Raw genomic sequence first — 20884 nt, forward strand, 5'->3', positions numbered from 1 at the left:
GAACAAGAACAGGACTTTATCTCAGATTACACAGATAATGCCTATCTCACTGCTGGTCTGCCAAACTGGTAACTGTATTGGCACTTCTGTCTCTATGGGTTAGCCTCACGTAGCATCAACATGGGAAAATTCACTCAGCTCACAGGGACTGACTTCCAGCCACAAAAATGTGGATTTTGCCTTTGTTTTCCTTTAAGGTACTTCCTCTTTTCTCTGTGGTAATATTTTAAAGATTTTTTTTTTTCCCCTAACATTCTCAGGCTTCGTGTGCCTGATACTGCAACGGCAGATAAAACTGACTTCAAAGATGGGTCCAACTGCAGTTGTGGCTTCCTTGGTATGGGGCTGGCCTGCCGAGCTCATGAAAGCAAAATTTTGTGGATTGGGCTCTGGACCTGCTATAAAAATAAATGCTATCTTCTACAGTTATGAAATGGTGGAGTGTTTCTTGTTACTGCTATGGCATATGTGTCTCTTCCATATGCCTGTCATTAAAAATAAAATTGTGTTTCCTTATCTTATGGAGATCTCTTATTTTCACCTCCTGTTTTGGTCTCCTGTTCATTTCCACATAGTCTTCCTGGCAGACTTGCACACTTCAGATGAAAACAAAATGCAGCCTTTTCTCTTTTGGCAGTGGAGACACTAGTAGTTCACACCTTCATCTGTTGTTCCATTTTACCATGAGCATTCTCAAAATGCATAAGGGAAGCAAGGTTAAAAAGTCCTGCATAATACAAGAGGAAATAAAATTCCATGCAAATGTGGTATTCCTGCTATTGTCCACCATTGTTAAAACATTAATCATTTAATATGCTGCCATTTTCTGTTGATCTTTGTTAATTAATTCTGTGTGTGTTCTTACTATGCCATAAACTGCAAGTGTCTATTTGTATCGTGCAATAGCTGAGCAGGATCTTCAGTATTTTAGAGACTGAATGTTTTTCCAGTAACAATGTTACTTTTCTGAAGTGACCGGTTATCAATTATCACAATTTTTTTCCATGAAGTCACTGTACTGACATAGAGCTGACACTTAATATTAGTCTTATTCCTCCAGACTTTATTTCTGATGCTTCCTCCAGTGAGTGCTACAGTTCACAGTGATTGCACAACAAGACACAGAATTGTTTTTATGTCAAGGTATTCACCAAATAGTTGCATCAAAATCAGAAACCTCCTTCTACTCCCATGTGTAAGTTGATTACAGTTTATTTTTGCGAAGAATGGGAATTCACAGGTTTTGCACCAGAGAAGATGTCTTTTGTTCTACCCCACCCCTGGATACCAGTTATAGGGAATTACTATCTCAAATTTCCTTCTAACTGACAATCAAAAGCAACTAACACATACTAATGGCTATTGTGCTTAAACTAGGACTTATTCAAAATAACGTGCAGGCAACCTATTCAGCATATTATGCTGAATGAAATGTGACACTAGTGCTCAGGTCCACAAAGATATTTAGGGACCTAAAACTCTCTCTTGATTTTACACCTTTAAGATCACTCACTTTTCAGGATAAGAAATAATTCAAAGGCACTTTCTATCTTGAGGTTCTGGCTTTCATACCCTTTTGTTATGCTTATTCTTCTATGAAAAAGGCGCTTTAAAAGCCTTTAGCTTTTTTCTGTTCAAAAAAAGCACATTAAGCTGCATTTCAGATTACCTCCTTCAAGTCTTATGCTCTTTTTATCAAAGCAACATCAAGCTCAAAAAGTAAATCCTCTCAAGATATATTAATGATCACTGTGATCATATGTTTTCTTTCATACTAGCCACCACAATCTTATTTTTGTGTCAGGAGTTACACTATCTCTGAATATGATGCAAACTCAATAGACGTGTGTCCACTGAGATGTTATCTAGGAACATTTCTTAGCTTCTCCTATATAATTGGCCACCTAGGCTCTTAGAAAAAAGAACAACACCTGGATGATCTTGGCACAATGGTTTTCCCATATGATTAAATTAAAAATTACCAAATATTTAATTTTTATTTATTACTTTCATTTTCACATCTTATTTTCTTGCTCACTATTTTAGTTGTGTTTTGAGGGTGTTTTGTATGTGACCCATAAATTCAGTCCCACTGAGATAAAGACTGCTCCCATAAACTGTAATCCTTCTACCATTAGCCACAGTATGTGTGGAAGCTAGCTCAATTGCAATTACATGGAGAGTCATTTGAAAAAAGTTATAAATTAACTGTATCAGTGGTTTTAGCTCTGTTTATATTTAATGCATCTGCTAAACATTTCTTTACATTCCCTCCATGGTATTTCCATGGATTGTTCCACTCTCTCCCCAGTGTTCAGCTAGAAGGACAATGGGAGAAAGTGGTTCCATATTTCCATCTATCTATATACAAACAAATTCAGCCCATGCATTCTTTTTCTTTTTTTTTCTTTTTTTTTTCCTTTTTTTCCCCCCCAGAAAACCTCCCAGGGCAGGAGAAGAATGCTGGCTCAGGTCTGTCCACAGTCGTGTGTTCCCTAGCATCCCACAGAGGGATGTTGTTGCTATTATTTTAACAGCAGACCTCTGCTGTTGTTGCTATTTTAATGGCAGATTTTAAAGCTTCCGCTGACATTGGTACAGACCCTGAAGCTCAGCTAGAGAAACAGAGGTGGTGAGCAGATGGTGATACAAAGAAGGACTGTTGTATCTATAAATATTCTGGTGAAATTAATATCCAGTGCTCCACACAAGAGCCAATAAACTATACTAAACCCTTAATATGGGGTTTAAATTAGTCTTATGTGGTAAATGGGTTCTTAATCTGGGATTCCCTGACAGGGAGATTTTCACTCAGAGGATGTAACTATTTATATCAAACCACCCCCCAAAAAAAAAAAAAATTAAAAAAAAAAAAAGCAAGCTTAATTATGTACTATCATTAGGAAAATGTCAATGTTTACCAAATAAGGGGAAGCATTTCCTTCTGAGCCGTGAGGGCTTCTAAGACAGCCCAAGGGAAGGCGCAGTGGCAACAGCACAGTGATCTCCACAAAAATATTGCTAAATGGTTTGTCACAGACAGCGTTAAAGGAATGTTATAGTACATCAGTTGAGCATGTAACTGTTTACATCAAGAGAAGTCAAATTAGTAAAATTACATTCATAAACCCCCAAGGGTTTTAATAATGTAGTTTAATACCCTGAACTTTTCAAAACAAGAATTAAGACTTCAGCTTTGCATTCAAATGGCATTCTTTATTTCAACATATTTGAGTGTACTTTGGATACCAGATAGTGGGCCTCACACACACAGAGGTTTATTTATCACTGATTGAACACTCAAATACCAACTGAAGCAAAATGAACACAATCACAACTAATTTGGCCTGTGCTCTGGTTTGGTCAAGCAGCAGCTAAGTAGCAGGACTTGATGCCAAGCTCAGCTCCCTACTGTCCACACCCCTCTGACACACTGGGATATAAAATGTACAGGGATCGATTGTCTATGTATCAAAACTTTCAGTTATATTTCCTAGGGAATCAAGCTTGCAGGAGACCATTGTCTGGTCTATTTTCCCTTTTCCATTAATATTCTGGACCCACGGGTCCAAACTGACACACCAGTTATCTTCAACCAACATTGACAGAGGGATAGAAGTCCCAAAGGAATTACATTGCCACAAATACTGTGAAAATCAATGGCTAAACAGAAAAAGGGGATCCAAACTGGCATCCCAACTAAGAGGTACTGAGCTACTTGCTCAATGTGTGTCTTCAGACAGGACAACCTGAGCCAGGAGGCAGACAAAGAAAACACTACCCTTTGCTTGGCTGTAGTAGAGGAGTTGGGACAGAAATTGGAGTACACTCAGGGAAAAGTATGGGAAGCTGAGAATGTTGATAAACAACAGGATAACACCGTTGGGGAAGGGGCAGGAGGAACTAACATTTCTGTGATGGGGACATCAAGACATAATGCAATTTGGCCAGCTGCTTGCAAGAAGTTTGCTTCTTTCTCTGAAATACCCTTTAAAAGTCATCAAGGGTTCAGTGCCAAGAAGAAGAGCAAAACTAGGTCTTTCGAGTGGAAAATGCTTATAAAATCTTCCCGAAGTGCTGCTATGTGGTTGTTCATATTTTATTTTACAAGGTCTAAACACTAATATCTTGCCTGTGCTCTGCAAAAGGCTCTCAGTAAAATAGCTCCACCACTGTGTGGGAAGAGAGAACAAGAAATAAAGGCTGTCTCTGTTCACTATAACTTTCTGGCAACTTAAGTCCAAAAACTGAGTAATAGAAAAATATCTTTCCCCAACTTTTATCTCAGGTTGATAGCAAGAAAGGTAATTTCTTACCTAACAGCTCAGTGTCCTGTTATTCCTGTTCTTACTGTTCAGTGTGACAGATGTTTGTGCAATGACTTTACCCAGGTCTATAGGATGATGGTGGGTTTGCAGTCTTTATCTCAACCAGCTCTAGCACCAGCTAAAGGTAACATGATGTGGCTAGATCAGATTTTTAAATTATGCCCATGCATGACAGTATCATGCTTTAAATCTTAATGGCATCTTTTAAAGCACGCGCGTTATTTAATCACACTTTTTTTTCCTTTTTTTTCTTTTTTCTTTTTTTTTTCAATTTCAAATGCAGTTTAAGCTTTTATGTTCAAGTAAATGTGTAAATTACATCCAAGGTATTTTCCAGTTCCCAGTGTCTTCAGTGAGACTATTTTTCTGAATAAGGACATATGAGGGGTCACAGTTTTGTTTCATTTAACATTCTGGGTTGTATTGCCAATGCAAAAGGTAACTTTAAAAATGCTGCTGTTTCTGAATAGATTTATCTTAAGTTCCATCATGAGAACTGCTAAATATGCAAAACAAGATGATGCACCAGGGAAATAAAATCAAAGACCCACTGGAATGCAATGGCAAACAACACAAGGGCTTGACAGTTTTATGTTGAAAGGAAAATATAGAATGAAAATAAAGAACCTGATTCCTCACCTCACAGCTACAAAAATTTCAATACATAGCTATTTTAATAACTATTTTAATATTTTCTGCTTAAAAATATATACTTACAGCATGAAAAGTTACATTCTTCTCTGAAGGGTCTGTCCCTTACTAGAGTTACACATCACATCTAGTGTTTCTATAACTGAAGTATTAAAGAAATATATTTTACTCCACATCCTCTGTTGTTTACTTTGTGCCATGGACAGAACTCTGTGCAGTTTCCATTTCCTCTACAATTAGGCGCTGATCCTACAAACACATAAATGTGAGCTCACCTTTCCTGCTGGGAGGGATTTTGTTGGGAGACTTGCAGCAATAAAGGACATGAATACATTTTGGCAGGATCAGGGCCTCAGATAGCAAGGAGGAAACTAGCTAACAGAAACCACCTTTGCAAACACAAAGAGAGAAAGATCCCAGGAAGAAAAAATTAAGGTTTTATACACTTTTAAATGCCAGCCAGAGTACTTAAAGGGAGCAGAAACTGGAGGAGTGCAGAACTGATTGTTGGGTTTTTTTTAAATCAGAGTTGAGAGTGCCCCTTTAAAGATTTACGGCAATGGCACAACCCAGGATTTGCTTAGTTTGGCTTTTACTAAACTATTATTTTCTTTTGGTAAGAGATCCAGCAACTAAAAGTGCAGCTTTATTCTTCCTCACAGCTGTTTGCTTCATTGCTATTGAATATTTTCCCTCCAGCTTTTGCCCTTGCTTTGCTCACAGGACTTAAATGATGCAGGAATTTCAGTTGCTCTGCTTCAGTTTAGCCCAGTGATAATCCTAGGCAAATGCTTGCAATCTGTCTTTCATTAAAACAGTTTTTTGCACTTCTGTTTAACACGGAGAATTTTTTGAATTGCCCTTCTAAAAGAGGATTTCACCTCCACTTTTGCCTGGAGGGAAACCCTTGCTGCTACGAATATATCTACTAGATAAATGGGAATGCTCTTGCTGTCGAGTGGTTCCCACCAAAGAGAGCAATACAGTTCTGCCTTCAAGTCCTGAACATGATGTACTTGCTGCAAACTGAATTAGATAAATCAATGCATAAAATAATGCTTCTCCTTAAAAAGCAAGGCATTTCTCCACCGTCCTATACAAAAACAGGTGTTTAAATTCCGTTGTAAAATGGAAGTAGCTTTCATTACCAAATGCCAGAAACCTCTTACAGAGCATGAGTCTCTTCTTTCTAGCCATCAAATGTAGCACTTGTATCTAACATTTGTTGCCATATAAACCTGAGTGCAAAACAGGAAAAGACTGGTATTTCTAAAATACTGAAAACATGTTTTATGTTTAAATTCAGAGGTTTAGTGGCCCTAGAAAAAGATCAGACTACAGTCTTACTTTTAAAAAGAATCTATTAAAATATTAACAGTATAATATATACATGTACATATTACGAAACTATCTATATAGAGAGGCTTATACATGCACACAATGTAGAGGAAGTATATAAATGGGATTTGAACACTAATTCTTTGCTGTTCAATATTAGACTGTCACTTTTTCTGCACTGACAAGAGCAGCAGGAACTTCCTTCCAGCAAAAAATCCCTAATTCTTAAACGAAAGAAATCCTGGAATAAAAACAAACAAAAAAAAAAAGAGAGAGGGAGAACTACATTCCCCAAAAAAATGGGGAATATTAGGTATTTGCTGTAAGTTACTGCCACCATGAAGCTTTCATTTAAAAAGCTGAATCTGGCCCCAAATAGGTATCCACAGAGTCTTCTGCAGAGAAACAAAGAAACAACTATTTTAAAATAACTTTGGAAAGTCATGTCCTCATAAAAAATGACCTTTATATCTGTGCAATGGTAGCCAAAAATTTAATTGAAGGAAATGAAACTTTTAGATCTCAAATTTTACAAATCCCTTGTGTAAGGAACTCAGTCATTGTCTGATTCCTGGGCTTTCTTTGCTGAATCTGGTTGCATTTCAAGCCAGCAATTTGAATGGGAATCCGGTTATTTTTAATTGCTCTGCAATCTCTGAACACTAAGCCTTCAGCTTCACGTTGCTCTCTGTGCCCATAAATGAGAAATTAGTGCTTTTCATTCCCTTGTTTATTTTCAAGATATTCAAGAGGAAAGTTTTTTCTCCCAATACCTTAGACAGCGGAAGAGGAAACAACTATCAGAAATTTCTGGGATTTTTTTCACAAAATATTCCTTTATAAAATTGAGATTTTACCTGTAAATCATTGCACACTGAAACAATACAGGACCGCTGTTCTACTTCACAAAACTATCATTATTTCTTCATTTTTCATTCAGAGTTTTCACTGCACTGACATTTTCAGTTCCTACTCCAATATCACTAAGCATCCTTCCGAATCTGTTACTAAATTATGTCAAACTCAGACCACAAGTACAACAATGACAAATTCTGATGGAAGTCCTTGTTTCCCTAATGACAGAGATCCCAGGGAAGATGTAAGAGCATTTGACCTGCTGTACTTAAAGAATTAAAGTCTGGCATATGAAACGAAGATCACCTCTTAGTATGTACATTGGGAAAAAAATGCAGACAACCTCAGAGTAAATGATTGGTGTAAATGTTGTCTTATTAAAGGAAAGTGACTAACCAGCAACACCTTTAAAATATTATCCTTTGTACATTTGTAATGTCCCGAAGTCCTGGATGTGGGTTGACTCTGGCTGTACGGGTAAATGTAAGCAGAGGAGATCATCGGGCTGTCCCAAAGAGTCAACAGTCTAAGTGCGGGCATCAGCCCAGGTGCTAACAAACAATCACCTCTCGCTTCAGAAATAAAGGTAGATAAGCATCCTGATTTACAAGACACAAGTCATGAGCCAGACAGGTCAAAAATACTATGACCTTGAAACTGGAGTTAAGAAAAAAGAAAGTGGAAATAAGGGGAAAAGGCCAAAAAAAGAGAAACATTTATTTTTCAGAAAAGAAATACGAAATAACAAGTATGCATTTCATTAGGTGACCGTAATAATAATAAGCTGCTTTCCCCCCCCCCCCCCCCCCCGTGTATCTGCACAGTAAACATCACTGTGTAAATGCTACAGTGAATAGCAGCTCTCTAAGATAGAATTTTTATTTTAATTCAGGACTGTCAACCATTTTTATGAATACTCAGCAATTGTCTGAATATTCATAATTAAAAATATTAAGGGTCAGTTGACAAATAAATATTCTCATTGAACGACAAATGGTTTCAATAACAAACCATTACTACTGTTCATAATCCTTTATTTAGGTTACATGGCCCTAACCAGTCTATGTGAAAAAAGTAATTGCCACAAAGTTTTGCTGCTGTGCCCACCAGCTGCATTCCTCTTCCCTCCATCCCCAGGAAAAACACATAAACAAAATAACAAGTAGAAATTTCGAGTAGAAGGGGAAGGCTGAATTATCTGTAGTCGCTGATCATCATAAGATTAATTTCTTCCTTAACAATAAGAAATGGGCTACATGTAATTTGATTAGAAATTAGAAATTTCCTCTAGGCGTACCTATATAATAAATAACTACACTCGTTGCAATAATGATTAACACGTTGTCTCAGGCACATGAAAAAAAATATCTGTATACTGACAATTTAAATATTAATAATATAAAGTACTGGATGCCTAATTTTTATGTGCAATGGAAATCAATGTACAGCCAATGCAATTGCACAATAAAACTTAAAACAACACCATGTGTAATATCTATTGATTATAAACAGACCGTAGCTCTGTATACAAGTAGCAAAAGTATTACATAGGATTTTGAACAGTGTACTGAAAAATCCTACAGAGTTCTCCATAAGAGAAAAAAAAACTCATGTAGTAGATTCTTTCTAATTTTTCCTGACATTCCTGATTTTTTCACATCAAACTATAGAGAACAAAGACCATGGGAAGAAACTGTTATTTTCCCTGAAAACTACTTGTTGTAGAGGTTTTCCTTTTTTTTCTCCAGGCCTTCTACGTATCTAAGCTGTACCAAGTTATTTACATGTTTGTCTGGTATAAGGTACTAAATTGCCTTTATAAACTGTTTTGAACTGTAACAGTGTATTTCATTTATAGGAACCATGCCCTTCATTACCTGAGGAAAGAAAAAAACAAACAAAAATAAAAAACAAGCAGAAGAGTACCCAGATACAGGGAGAAAGTCTGAAAATAGTTTCTAATTCCTCCTCGTGCAGTGAGCAGCTGCTGGGTAGGAAATGAAGCCCTGAACCATCCCCTTTCCTGCATCTTTCTCCTCTTTCCTTCCCAACAGCGGTTCCCATTTCTGCCTGCTTTTCTACTTCTTTGCCCCTTTTAACTCCCCTCCTCCTGATTTCACCAGCATTTCACCCCTGCAATGGCAACGTGTATCCATGGCTCAACATCAACATGAAGCGAACGTGACAGTGACTCTGTCCATCCATTGTCCCCACCAAGGAAGGTCCTCAGAGCACACTGTCCTCATCCAGGCTGAGGTACAACATTTTGATTTTTCTCTTGTTATTCCTTTACCACTTGTCAGCCCAGGGACAAGTCAGCATCTACAGAAGCCCACGGACCTCCCAGTCCAGCAGGTGTCCAAGAGCACAACCAGGAACAGAGCATCTGACATGGCAAAAAGTCAGAAGGCAACAAATGCCCCAGACATTTTCTAACCCCTTGTGGTGTTAAAGTGCTTTCTTGTTAAAGGCTGCAGCCATACTGGATTTCTAGCTTGTGTGCCCCACATATATTCAGTCAAGCCTCTGTCCAGTCTTTCTAAATCAATTATTCCTGAATTACCCTGGATAAACGATTCTCAGCACCCTAATGTAACTTGAACAATCAGTCTTGAAACATTCTCAATAATCGCTTCAAAATCAAATCTTTCATTCCAAGAAGCAGGACAAGATTATTTTTTTTCCTGAACCTGCATCATAGGACTGTATTTTCACAAAAGCTATTAATCACTGTCCCTTGCTGTAGCAGCGCACTGCTAGCAGGCTCTACAGCTGCCCTCCCTTTCCCCAGCCCAGGCACAATTTCCTGAGTGATGGAGTAAACAGAATTACAAAGTCCAAAATAATCTAAGCAGTGTCTAACGAGGCAGTGTGGGCTTTCTGCTGCTCCATCAGCATTGCAAGGACCTGCAAAGCAGAACTGTGATGTTTCAGTCTTATGTGGGTAACACGCGCAAGCATTGAAGTAAATAACATAACTGGCTTGCTGCTAGGCAGATGGAGACTTTACTAGGGTTGTTTGATGGTAAATGAAGACTTTTTTTTTATTTATTTCCTCTAAGGAGCCTGGCACAGGAAACCCCAAAATCCTACAATAATAAATCTTCTATTTATCTTTTAAATTCTGCAGTGAAATAAAAACCATTAGGCATCCATGGTCATGTGCTGCATTTTATATTTTCCCAGCTTCCTACAAGATTCTGACATTAAAAGATTAAGTTTTCTGAAGTAAGAAACAGCTTCTCAGTTTAAAAATAACATTCTTGTTGTCTTGTATGAAGCACTGTTTTGTTGTATTACACAATAAAAAGGCAGGAGAACTTAGAAATTGCAAAGATGGGCATAAACCAGAAACTTGTGTCTGACCCAGCCTGATAGTTTTAGTACTATCAGGCATTTGCAGGAGCAGAGGAAAACATGATCCTTTCACAGCATAAAAATAATCACCCAGACATTAACCTCACTGTCATTACTATTATATTCAGCCAGACTGGCACAGTATTCCAGCAGATGAAAAAATAAATCCCTGTACATAAATCAAAATTATTCCAATTCTGACACTTGTGCTGAGGGGGAGGCTGCTCTCTGGCTACACTGTCTGTTTAAGGCATCTCAGAGCAGAAATTGAGCAAGAGGTCAAGATCTCCGTGGCAATTACACGTTCTTAAGGCCACAGAAAATAAGGTCACAGAAGCTGCACCCTTGAAAATCAGAACCATAAAGTCCTTTGAAATGTAGATGCTTGGCATCTTGCAGAATCAGGGTCTCTTTTAGCAGCTGCCTGGTAAGTGTGCTCCCACACAGCCTTCACCTTACTTACTGCATTTTGCAATGTCATGGGACACTTCCAATGTCTTTGCTTTCTCATTTTGCAGATACCTGATAAATAAAAGAACAACCTCAGGGGCAACACTAATATTTTCAACTAAAAATGTCAACTAAAAATTTAGGATTGCTAATTGCAATTATTGCATGGTATCTTATTACAAACTAAGGCAGCAGCAGAGTCCAGTCCAACTCCATGGCTAAAGTCTGTTTTTAAAAAAGCCAGTGAGAATATTTCCATTAAGGTATGCCTGGGCACAAGGGAATGCTCAGCAGGTTGTCTTCTACTGGTTTTTTTGCCTGATAAACAAGATTGCTTCAAGCACAATAAAACTACATTTGCATTTTATCTGTCCAAAGTGCATCTACATGCAAAGTTGAAAGAGGGATGACAGGGCTACGGCAATTTCTTCATCGACCTAAGTGATGCTTGTAGAAGAGATGGTAATAACATCTATGAATATTCAATAACTGACTTTTAAATAGGATCCTCTGAGCAGGATTGAGGACAATACAATTTGGCAAATAGGTGAAAAAATTTCTATCTGCTAATCTCTCCATCTGTTCCCAAGGTCCCTTCTTCCTCAGCAAACTCAAACATACGAACTGATCTGCAGGCATTTCAGGGATAAAACAGCATAAACTTATTTTTTAAGACTCCCTAACCTACTCATAGGATTCCCCATACATTTCTAAATCTTACTATTTTCCTTAGACTGATTTTCTGCCCATAAGCATCCACAGAGTCAGTCAGCCCTTTTGGTATCTTATTTAGAGATACTGCCATTAACTGGTGCCACTTCTGAAGAAGTCCACAACGCAGAGTGCCTCACTCTCGTTAACAGCAAAGACACTCTGATGTCTCCAGTTTTCCCCTTAGTTTTGAGGTTGGTTTTTGCTTAGGCAGTTCTTGATTTCCTGAAGCTTATAAAAGTAGAAGCTTGGTTTTGTTAATTCATTGGTCAGAGGAAAAATGTTAATGCTAGCCAAGAGTGCATCCAGTCCCTGAGTGAAGTCAAAGAACTGTAAGTCATTCATAATGATTGTGTGCGCCCTGGCCCAGTGATTTTCAAACAATTTTTGCTGTGGCTGCATTCATATAAATGTGCTGACTATTAATATGATTTGTGTTAGTTCTTAACCAGTTGGTTAAGTACTCTTTAGAAACTGTAAATCGGTTCTAAAGGCGGCTGGCAATCATTTCTTCCCAAGCTCCTTTCCAAGAGCTACACGTGTGGACATTGCTGAAAATGTCCATCTAACAATACTGGAAGATCTCCTTCCCAAAAAGCAAAAGCCTTAAGAAGAACGAGCAGGTGCAGACACAGGGACTGAATTCTACTGTGCAAGAGCAGCTGAATTGACCAAGGAAATATGTCTTTGGAGAAATTAAAACTTACTTGTGAAGTCCTGCAGAATTTGGCAAATACCTCAGACTGGTAAAAGAAGAAAAAAATGAGAAGCAGCTTTGAATGTCCAAATACTTAATTTTATCATTATCTCAATCAAAATGCCTTATTTTTTAATTGCAAGTTCATTTTATAATTTACTTTTAAAATATTTTACATGAATTACAACAAGGAGGTTTGGAGATCCATTTTTTTAATGGTCATATAAATTAAAATATTAGGTATTTTGATGATACAAAAATAAATATTTAAAGGCTGGCCAAACCCTAAGGTTTCATGTTCCTTAATAAAGTAAAAAAAAAAAAAAAGAATAAAATATTTGCTTTTACTCATCCAAACCTAAATGCCTCGTCACCATCTTCACTTTTTTCCCTTCACTTTTTTCATTTTTTTCAGTCCCCAGCTGAAAAAAATCTTCCTTTGAATTCCTCTGTTGATGCAGAACAGTATATGCTGGCCTAAGACAGTTGCTAGGTGCAGCCTTCCCTCTAGCAGCTGTAAGCTTGCATTTGCAAATACTCAGCAAGCACTTGATGACCTCCTGCCACCGGGGTTTGACTCGTACAGTCCTTTCACCATCCTCACAATACTGTCAGACCAATGCTCGACTGAGCAAATGCTGTATGGAAATATTATTGCAAATATTATTGTAACAAGTGCTTTTGTCACTTCTTGGATTGATTTACTGATTCATTCTTTTCTGATCTTGCAGAATACGCAATTAAAAGATGCCCCTGGCATGAATGCTGTTGCTAGGGCTTGAATTGGCACTGTGTTTCCTGACAGAGTTTTAAAATTTCTTAATCTGCTCTCAAAAATATTTCCATTTATTTTTACTATAATGCTATATTCTCTTTCCCCAGCTGTTCTCACCAAAGCACGCTACTGCTTTTACCATCAGAAATGCAATGGCATTGTGTTTTGAGACAGCAGATGCTTTGCAGGCAGGAAGGTTGGAATCGTAAACTATTTTATGCAGTATTGGAAATAAGCAACAAAAAGCTACACTGCTTTTTCTCTGAAAAGAATCATGTCTCGACATTGTTGCACAGTATTGTTTACCTGTGGAAGCTCTGGTTGGAATAATAAGCCAGAAAAGCCAAATATTTACATGTCCTGCTATGCAGAGCTGCAGTGGGCAAGATCAGGCACTGAAGCGCTGGGAAGCCCACAGTTGCCTGGGCTCCCCTGTGCACCCGGGTGATCGTTGCTGCTCTTCCTGGTAAAGTCACACAGCTCCCAAGCTGGCAGATACTGACCATTCCCGTTTATACCCACCCTGCTTTTGCTATCAGGAATTAAACACAACTTCCCAGCCAATTCCTGCAAAGTAAACGTTGAAGAGGATGTCAGAGATACAAAAGCTAGCAAAATCCTGTAATTCCATCAACAGGCACTAGCAAGCTCAGCTTCTCTGGGAAAATCTGTTGGTCTCTGAAATATTGTCAGTTTTAGAAAACTTAAGTTTCTTTCATTGAACTTGATTTTATATCTCTAGTGCAAACTACATAGCTCAATACGGACTCTTGGGGTGATTTAAATCGCACTTGAATTGATTTTACTTGCAACAGGAACTGATGTAAATGCCATATGAGCCAGTTTCAATATATCCAGGAATTTTCTGAGTGCTCTTGGACTGGTTTGAGTACATTTTTAAAACTCGTGTAAGCGTATTAATCTAGATCAGAAGGCAGGAAAAAAGACAAGTTAAAAAAAAACAAAACAAAAAAAAACAACATGAAAACAAACAAACAAGCATGCTTTCACCTTTGAAGATGTAAGACTGCAAGCAAAGATTCCTATAGGAGTCTAACTTATTAAAATAGGAACCGTGTTCTGTGTAAATAGAGGCAGCTTAAGTGGCACTAACTGTGTTGTAAAACAATGCAAACGCTCTTTCCTGGATGTGGCACTCTTGGAAGACATCGTTCAACTTTCTCCATCTGAAAAAAGCATCAGTTTTCCTTAAAGACAGATATAGATAAAGCAGGACACTTCTGCCTGAGGAGAGGCTAGCTGGGCTGATATTTGATATAAGTGCTCAGTCCCAAGTGGGAGGAGGGAGAGGTGATTGATGGTTTGTAAGGAATTAGTTGACTTTTGCTTGTAACAGAAGCTTTTTGGATTCTCCCAAAGTTCTTGTCAAAGACAAGAAACGTCTTTTGAAATAGCAGCTTTCCCCTTCCCACCACATGGGATAAACCTGCGAAAAAAGCGCTGCAGATAGAAAGTCCATGTAAAAGAAAGGAAGACATTGTTTGACACTGCTTTTTTTCTAATACTCTAGTGTTCTGCGAAATTGTCTCTATTATTCTATTACCTGCCCTCTTAATACAGCGTGAGCAATTCACCTCTCTGCAGGAAGAGTTTCTCAAACCCAGCAGCAGGAGTTCACCAATTCAGTAAGACACATATTACCGCAGAGACAAATCATTCTCACTCTCTGTCTCCTCCGGCTCCAAGGTCATAGTTGTACGAACTTGACCAAGGCAATCCTTTCCCAAGCCCCCACAGGGCTCTCCTGGCTCTGATCTGGGCAGCTCCATCTGCCTCCTGCAACTGTCTCCCGTGAGAAGGGCGAGAGCAGAGTACAGGGAGTAGCAGAGGCATTATGAGAGGTCAGATGTTCGTGTTTCCTTCCATCGCATGCACAAGGGAGCAATGGATCTGAGCTTAGTATCCCCTCTTTAGGAGGAAAACTGAGGATCCAACAGGTGGAACGAATTCATACAACCACAGTCACAAACGCATTTGTTAGAAAGACATCTCATGAATAAATCCCAGTCCCAAGTGCTTCTGCCAAAAGCAAAGCTGACTCTCTGTCTTATACCTCGCTGTTATGGGCCGTAGCTCACTGGCGAGTTTCAAAAACCGCGCAAAGGAGAGCATGTACCAAATCACCCCGCCTCGGATAAGATAGGAGAAAAAATTCTCTATCAGCTCTTAAAATCTTAAGAGCACACAAACCAAGGCTGAAGTAAAAAACTGTGTCTGGAACCAAATTGATTAACTTCTCACTAACGGGTTTAACAGGCACTGCTCAAAAAAAAAAAAAAAAAGGGACTTCATCGATATCATCCCTGGGAAGCAGTGATATAATAAATAAATAAATAGATAGATTTTTGGAAAAATCGCATTTCTCCCACTCTTGAAATTTGTTTGCCTCTCCAGACAGTCACAGGACTGCCTGGCTCCCGCTGCTGGAGGGAGGGTTGCCCAGGGGCAATAGGGAGCAGGTACCCTGCAACGGGACGGGATTGGGATGGATATTCGTGCCACCTCCGAGGCTAGGCAGAAAAACTCCACGACACGGTGAAAGAGATGGAGGTTTCCTCTTGCCAGCCACGGAAGGCTTTGTCAAGCTATCGGATCTTAATCTTATGGATAAACAGCTGTAATAAACACGTTGTAGGACTTAAAATGTGCGCCGTGTTCTTCTCTCTCGTTACAAAGCTTCGCAGTCGTTCGTTAATGTAGCTTCCCAAAAACAAACGGAACAGGAAACAATTCGTAATGCAATGTCTTCGCAGATCGATAAAAATAAAACTCGAAAATGTTTTTCTTCTTTTGTTTTGTTGTTGGGGCGGGGGGGGAAGTTTAAGCGATGTGTGAACTTGTATCATGTGCAATCAAAAAAAAAAACCAACCCCAAACCGATCGGATGTGCGATACGAAGATCGCACCGGCGAAATTCGTTTACAAACTCGTTAGCGTGTTTCCTTGCGGGGAACAGGACGGTCACGAAGCCGAGAAAATTAATCTTTTTAGCAGCCCCGTTTTGCTCTGCCTCTGAAGTGACTGTGCAGTCTCCCTGTGTCGCGAGCAGCAGTGTCTCGGGGGGAAGGGAAACCCGTCCGCGGGGAGACGTCTCCCCCAAAAACCCCACCTTAAACTCTCGACGAGCAACGGAGCGTGCACGGCTCTGCCGCCGTCTGTCCCTGCGCAGAGAGAAGGGCTGACGAAAGCCACCGCTGTAAACGATGGTAAATAATCTATACATCAAGGGAGGCAACGCCTGGGCCCCCCGTGACCTTGCCGCTGCTCAGGTTTAATCTATAAATACCCAGAAGACATCCGAGCCCATTGTTTTGCTGCCCTCTGAAACCAAACCTGCCAAGGGGACGGAGGGGCGCCCGCCACCGCCTGCTTCCAGCTACCCTCCTCCTCCTCTCCAAAGCAGAGGCGGTGAGAGCCGAGGGCCGGTGGAGGATGCGGGGCGGCCAGGCCGGGCGGCGGGACAGCAGCGGGGGAGACTGCCCCGCTCCCCTCCGCTCCGCCGAGCCCCGCGGCGAGCCCCACGCTCGAGAGAGAGGAGAAGAGCCGCTGTAATCCCGAATTCCTTTTCACAACTTCGTGATTAAAACCCGCCCGTGATTAAGATCCATCTTTATCCCCCTTTAAACTGAGTCTCGTAAAACAGCACATTAACTCTGGCGGCAAGATTCATTGCTGAGACATAAATAACTCGGATGCTCTGGAGTAGTATTCTTCCACAAACCTGAGAGATCTATCCGCTGGCTTTTCTCACCTTTCCCCACGCAACCCCCCGACCAGGCACCTCCCAGCCTGCCACCTCGCCTTTCTCGGGCAGATGCGTCTGCAGGAAGGATCTTTCAGACAACTCGAGGGATCGCCAGGACTGTCGCCGAAGTGTTTAGGCACAACTGGAAAATCGCACATGAGGGATGAGGGATTTCGGCGAAACGGGGAAATGAGGGTCTCTGCCTCCCACGCCCCCCCCCCCCCCCCCCCCCCCCCCCCCCCCCATAGCCCCGAAGGCTGGATTGTGCACCGAGGGCGGCGAAGCCCCCACGGCGGGAGCGGAGCGGGGCCGCCCCGCCGACAGCCCCGCCTGCCATGCCCCGGTGCACCCAGTACCGCTCCCGGGGGGGCCGGAGAGGAAAACTGAGGTGTGGGACAGCAATCCCGACACCCGTCTACACGGAAAAGAGCCTCAAAAAGCAGAGCGAAGCCTTCCTATTCCCTTGGCGGTGTTTGCTTCCCGGCGGAGAACAGTTTTCAGCTTTTCAGACCCTCCTGAGCCGAAACTGAAGGGGTTTTACGCGAGTATATCAATAAATCATGATAAATCGATTGACATTATTATAGGCAAAATCAACACATAATTTCCCAGCGTATAGTGTGATATTTGGGGGCTCTGTGTTAGCACATCCGTACCGATACTATTGCCCGCCTAAAGAACAGCCCTGTGTTATTTCCTACTCTACTCGGGGGCAGCAACTTTGAGTTTTGAACCTTTGGGACGCTATAAAAACTCCCCTTTCTAATTTCTTTTTGATACACCGTTAGAGATTTGGCAAGTTTAAAATATTTTAGGTGTAAAGTTTGTTCTTAATTGGCTCTTGTAAAGATGGAATTTGGTGGCCATTATAAAGCCGCTAATCAATTTTCACCCAGCAGCAAAGGTACACCGCGGAGGATTTAGGTTTAATGAAGTGACTGTGCAAATTACAGTCGCGGACTTTATTTAAAGTCTATCAACCTCCTAAAAATGATTTTTTCAAACTGTTCTTGATTTCCTTTGCTTTATGAAAAACATCACGTTTGCTTTCTAAGGTTTCAGGCATTAGCAGCCGTCCTCTCCCGCTCTCCAGTCTGGCGCAAGGGGAGTTTCCAGTACTTTAGTTTGAATTAGTGGAGAAATGGGCAAATTAAATTCTAGACCGACGAAAAATAGATCCTATTGTGGCTAAAAATCAACGAGAAACGGTTCTAAAAAAGATTGATGCACATATCCCCTCTGTTATTGGAAAGTTGATTGTTGCCCTTTCGTTTGTGTATTTATTATTTCCAAAGGGGAAGCCTGGGAAACCGTGAACTATTTTTTTTGTGGTGGAGATTTTGATCGTTTCTATCCACCCTCCTTTACCCCCGTAGCTCCGCTGAAAGAAAGGTCGTAGCAGCAGAATTTACCTACTTCTCCTTAGGATCCGCATCGGGAAGAGCTGCTGCTACAAGAAGATTGAAACTCAGTTCCTTGAGAGCGGAGTGGAGCGATTTCTCCGGAAGTTCCCGGTCTTTTGCTCCCTTCAAAAACACTTAAACTTTTTTTTTTTTTTTTTTCCCGAAGATATTTTTCGCACCCCGGTCTCTAATCTTGTCTGTTTTGTTTGGGGGGTTTTTTGTTGTTTTGTTTTTTTCTCTTTCTTTTTTTTTTTGGTTGTTGTTTTTTTCTTTGGTTATTTGTTTTATGCTGGGTTTTGGGCAGCTGATGCTTATTGATTGGGCGGGAAATGTTACGGGAAAAACAACAAAAGAAAAAAAAAAAAGGAAAAAAAAGGTGTTTTCTTCTCCAAGTGCAGCGGAGCGGACTTGGCGCGAGTGGAGGAAACTTCTGCCCTTTCTCTTATGAGGTCGCGCACAGAAACCTTTTGACCTTTTCCCCCCCCATCCGAATATTAAAAGAAAAAGTAAAGAGAAGTTACCTAAAATTCGCTTCCTCCGCACAATATAACTGTGAGAACGGGGCCGCCCGCTCCTTCTCATTTTAAGGCGCCGGGGAGGGAGGCGGAGGGGTGACGAGATGGGCACGGGGGCAGCGCGGGTGAGGGGACAGCGCGGGAACAGGGCAACAGAGGGTCCAGGGCTGCTTTTGCTGCTCCGTCGTTTTAGGGAGGAGAGAAACAGCCGGGGTGTGGGGGGGGGAACGACAAGAGCAGAGGGAGGGTTTCGCTTGAGCTAACTGATCACTCCAAGATACAGGCTCCCTTTTAAATAAAAATAAGCAATCAAATAAAATTTTAAAATTGAAGATACAGATACCACGAGGGAAGTCTCATGCTGTCTCTCCCCAAATACTGTGCAGCCGACCGAGGGGCCGGGGCCCCGTCGCTGCTCCAAACGCCTTCGTTCCCGGGAGGCGCCAGTCTCCGTAGCGGGGGCCGGGAGTCCCCGAAGCCCCCCTCACCAGCTGCTCCTGCTCCCGGCTGAGGCCCTTTTCTTTGCCTGGAGCGGTATCCCTGCAAAGAGGGGAGACCTCCTTTCCCCGTCCCCGTCCCCCCCCCACGCACCGCCACTGGGGCTTGCGCGCTCCGCCCTGGGCGCGGAGCGAGGCCGCACCGCTCAGCTCTGGAGGGGCCGATCCCGAGGAAAGGATCAGGCTCCCGGCCCCTCTCTGTCGGGCTGAGACCACCCCATGCCCGTGGAGGTCTCGGACGGGAGCTCGCTGCGGGGCGGGGGTGCGTTTGCAGCGGGTTCCGCCGCTCCGCGCAGTCGGCGTCCCTCGCTTGGGCGCAGCGCTGATCTGGGGCACCCGCCTCCTCTTCCTGCCCCGCAGCCTTCGGTCCGGGCGGCAGGGTCTCCGCGGGGCAGGCTCGGGGTGCTGGCTGGTGTCCCGGAAAGCCGCGCGGAAGTGGAGAGGGGGGATCCCTCCCGCAGGGACGCGAGTGTCGCGCCCCGCTCCTTTGCCCCGGACCCACACGGCACCCCCGCTGTGGTCGGGAAGCTCCGGGACAAGGCGAAACGCGTGTCCCGAGACACCCAGGAAGGACTATCGCGAGCGGCAGAGTTAGGAGGGAGGAGAGGGAGGAGGAGGAAGCGGGCGGAGGGGACACGCCGTTCCCTCCCGGGACATTATGGAGTTAGGGAGGGAAAGGGCCACAGCGAGTAGAAGAAAAGTCCCCGTAAACCGAAAAAGGAAAACAAAAAATTTAAAATTAAAATCCAAAGAATCTCCGCAAATTTCCCTCCCCCTTTTCCCCTTCCCCCAGCTCCGGATGTTTCGCGGGACGCGTTGCCTCCCTGCCTGGCGCCGCTGTCCCGGTGAGCAGCTCCCGACAGGGCTCGGCGGGGAGGAAGCGGGGCTGGGGGGTCCCCGAAGAGAAAGGAGTTGCACTAACCGGGGTTGAGGTCCAGGCACTGAGTCGGGTCTTCATTGTCCCCTAGCTGGCCGTTGGGGCTGAGGCTTTCCATGGACAAATCCAGACCCTTGTCCTCCCAGTCTCGCAGTTTCCTCTTTTTATTTGTCCCAATCAAGGCTTCTACCGAGAAAGCGTGTGCTCGGGAGCTGAGGGCCACAGCCGATCTTCGTCTCTCACTCATCTTATCCCCCAGCCCAGACCCTTGGGCAGATGAGCGGCCAGTGCCTGGGAGAGCAGAGCTCAGGGACCAGAGGCAGAGCCTCTCGCCTCTTTCTCCCCCCACCCCTCCCCAGCTGCACCCCCAGAAAACCAGCCCTCAGTCTCCTGAAGGCACTACATGAGGCTGCAGATACTCCGCAGGCAGAGCCGGGAGGGTGTGCTCAGCCCAGGTCCCCAGCACTTGCTCAGAGGGGCCGCAGGCTGGATTTCATCTTTTTTTTTTTTTTTTTTTTTTTTTTTTTTTTTTTTTCCTTCTCCCCTTTCCTTCTGTCTCTCTCTGATTGATCCAAACTTATGGGATTTTTTTTTTTTTCTCCAAGAGTTAGCAGGCTGCGTGCGCCTGTCAAGGAAAAAAAAAAAAAAAAGGAAAAAAAAAAAG

At 42.3% G+C, this 20884-nt stretch overlaps 1 protein-coding gene across 3 annotated transcripts in view; it reads right to left on the minus strand.

Moving 5' to 3' along the window:
• The window catches only part of TBX15 (T-box transcription factor 15), a 100364-nt gene extending 79740 nt beyond the window's left edge, over window positions 1–20624 (minus strand). Inside the window, exon 1 of one of the 3 annotated variants that reach the window (XM_051608437.1) lies at window positions 20266–20616. In XM_051608437.1, coding sequence (XP_051464397.1) covers window positions 20266–20467 — 202 coding nt within the window. In that variant the 5' untranslated portion in view covers window positions 20468–20616. Of the gene's footprint in view, window positions 1–20265 lie in introns of all 3 variants that reach the window. The other 2 variants (XM_051608436.1, XM_051608438.1) reach the window with 2 other exon arrangements.
• Window positions 20625–20884: the final 260 nt, after the last annotated feature.

The sequence above is a fragment of the Apus apus genome, chromosome 1 (genome assembly GCF_020740795.1).
Source record: "Apus apus isolate bApuApu2 chromosome 1, bApuApu2.pri.cur, whole genome shotgun sequence".
Taxonomy (NCBI): domain Eukaryota; kingdom Metazoa; phylum Chordata; class Aves; order Apodiformes; family Apodidae; genus Apus; species Apus apus.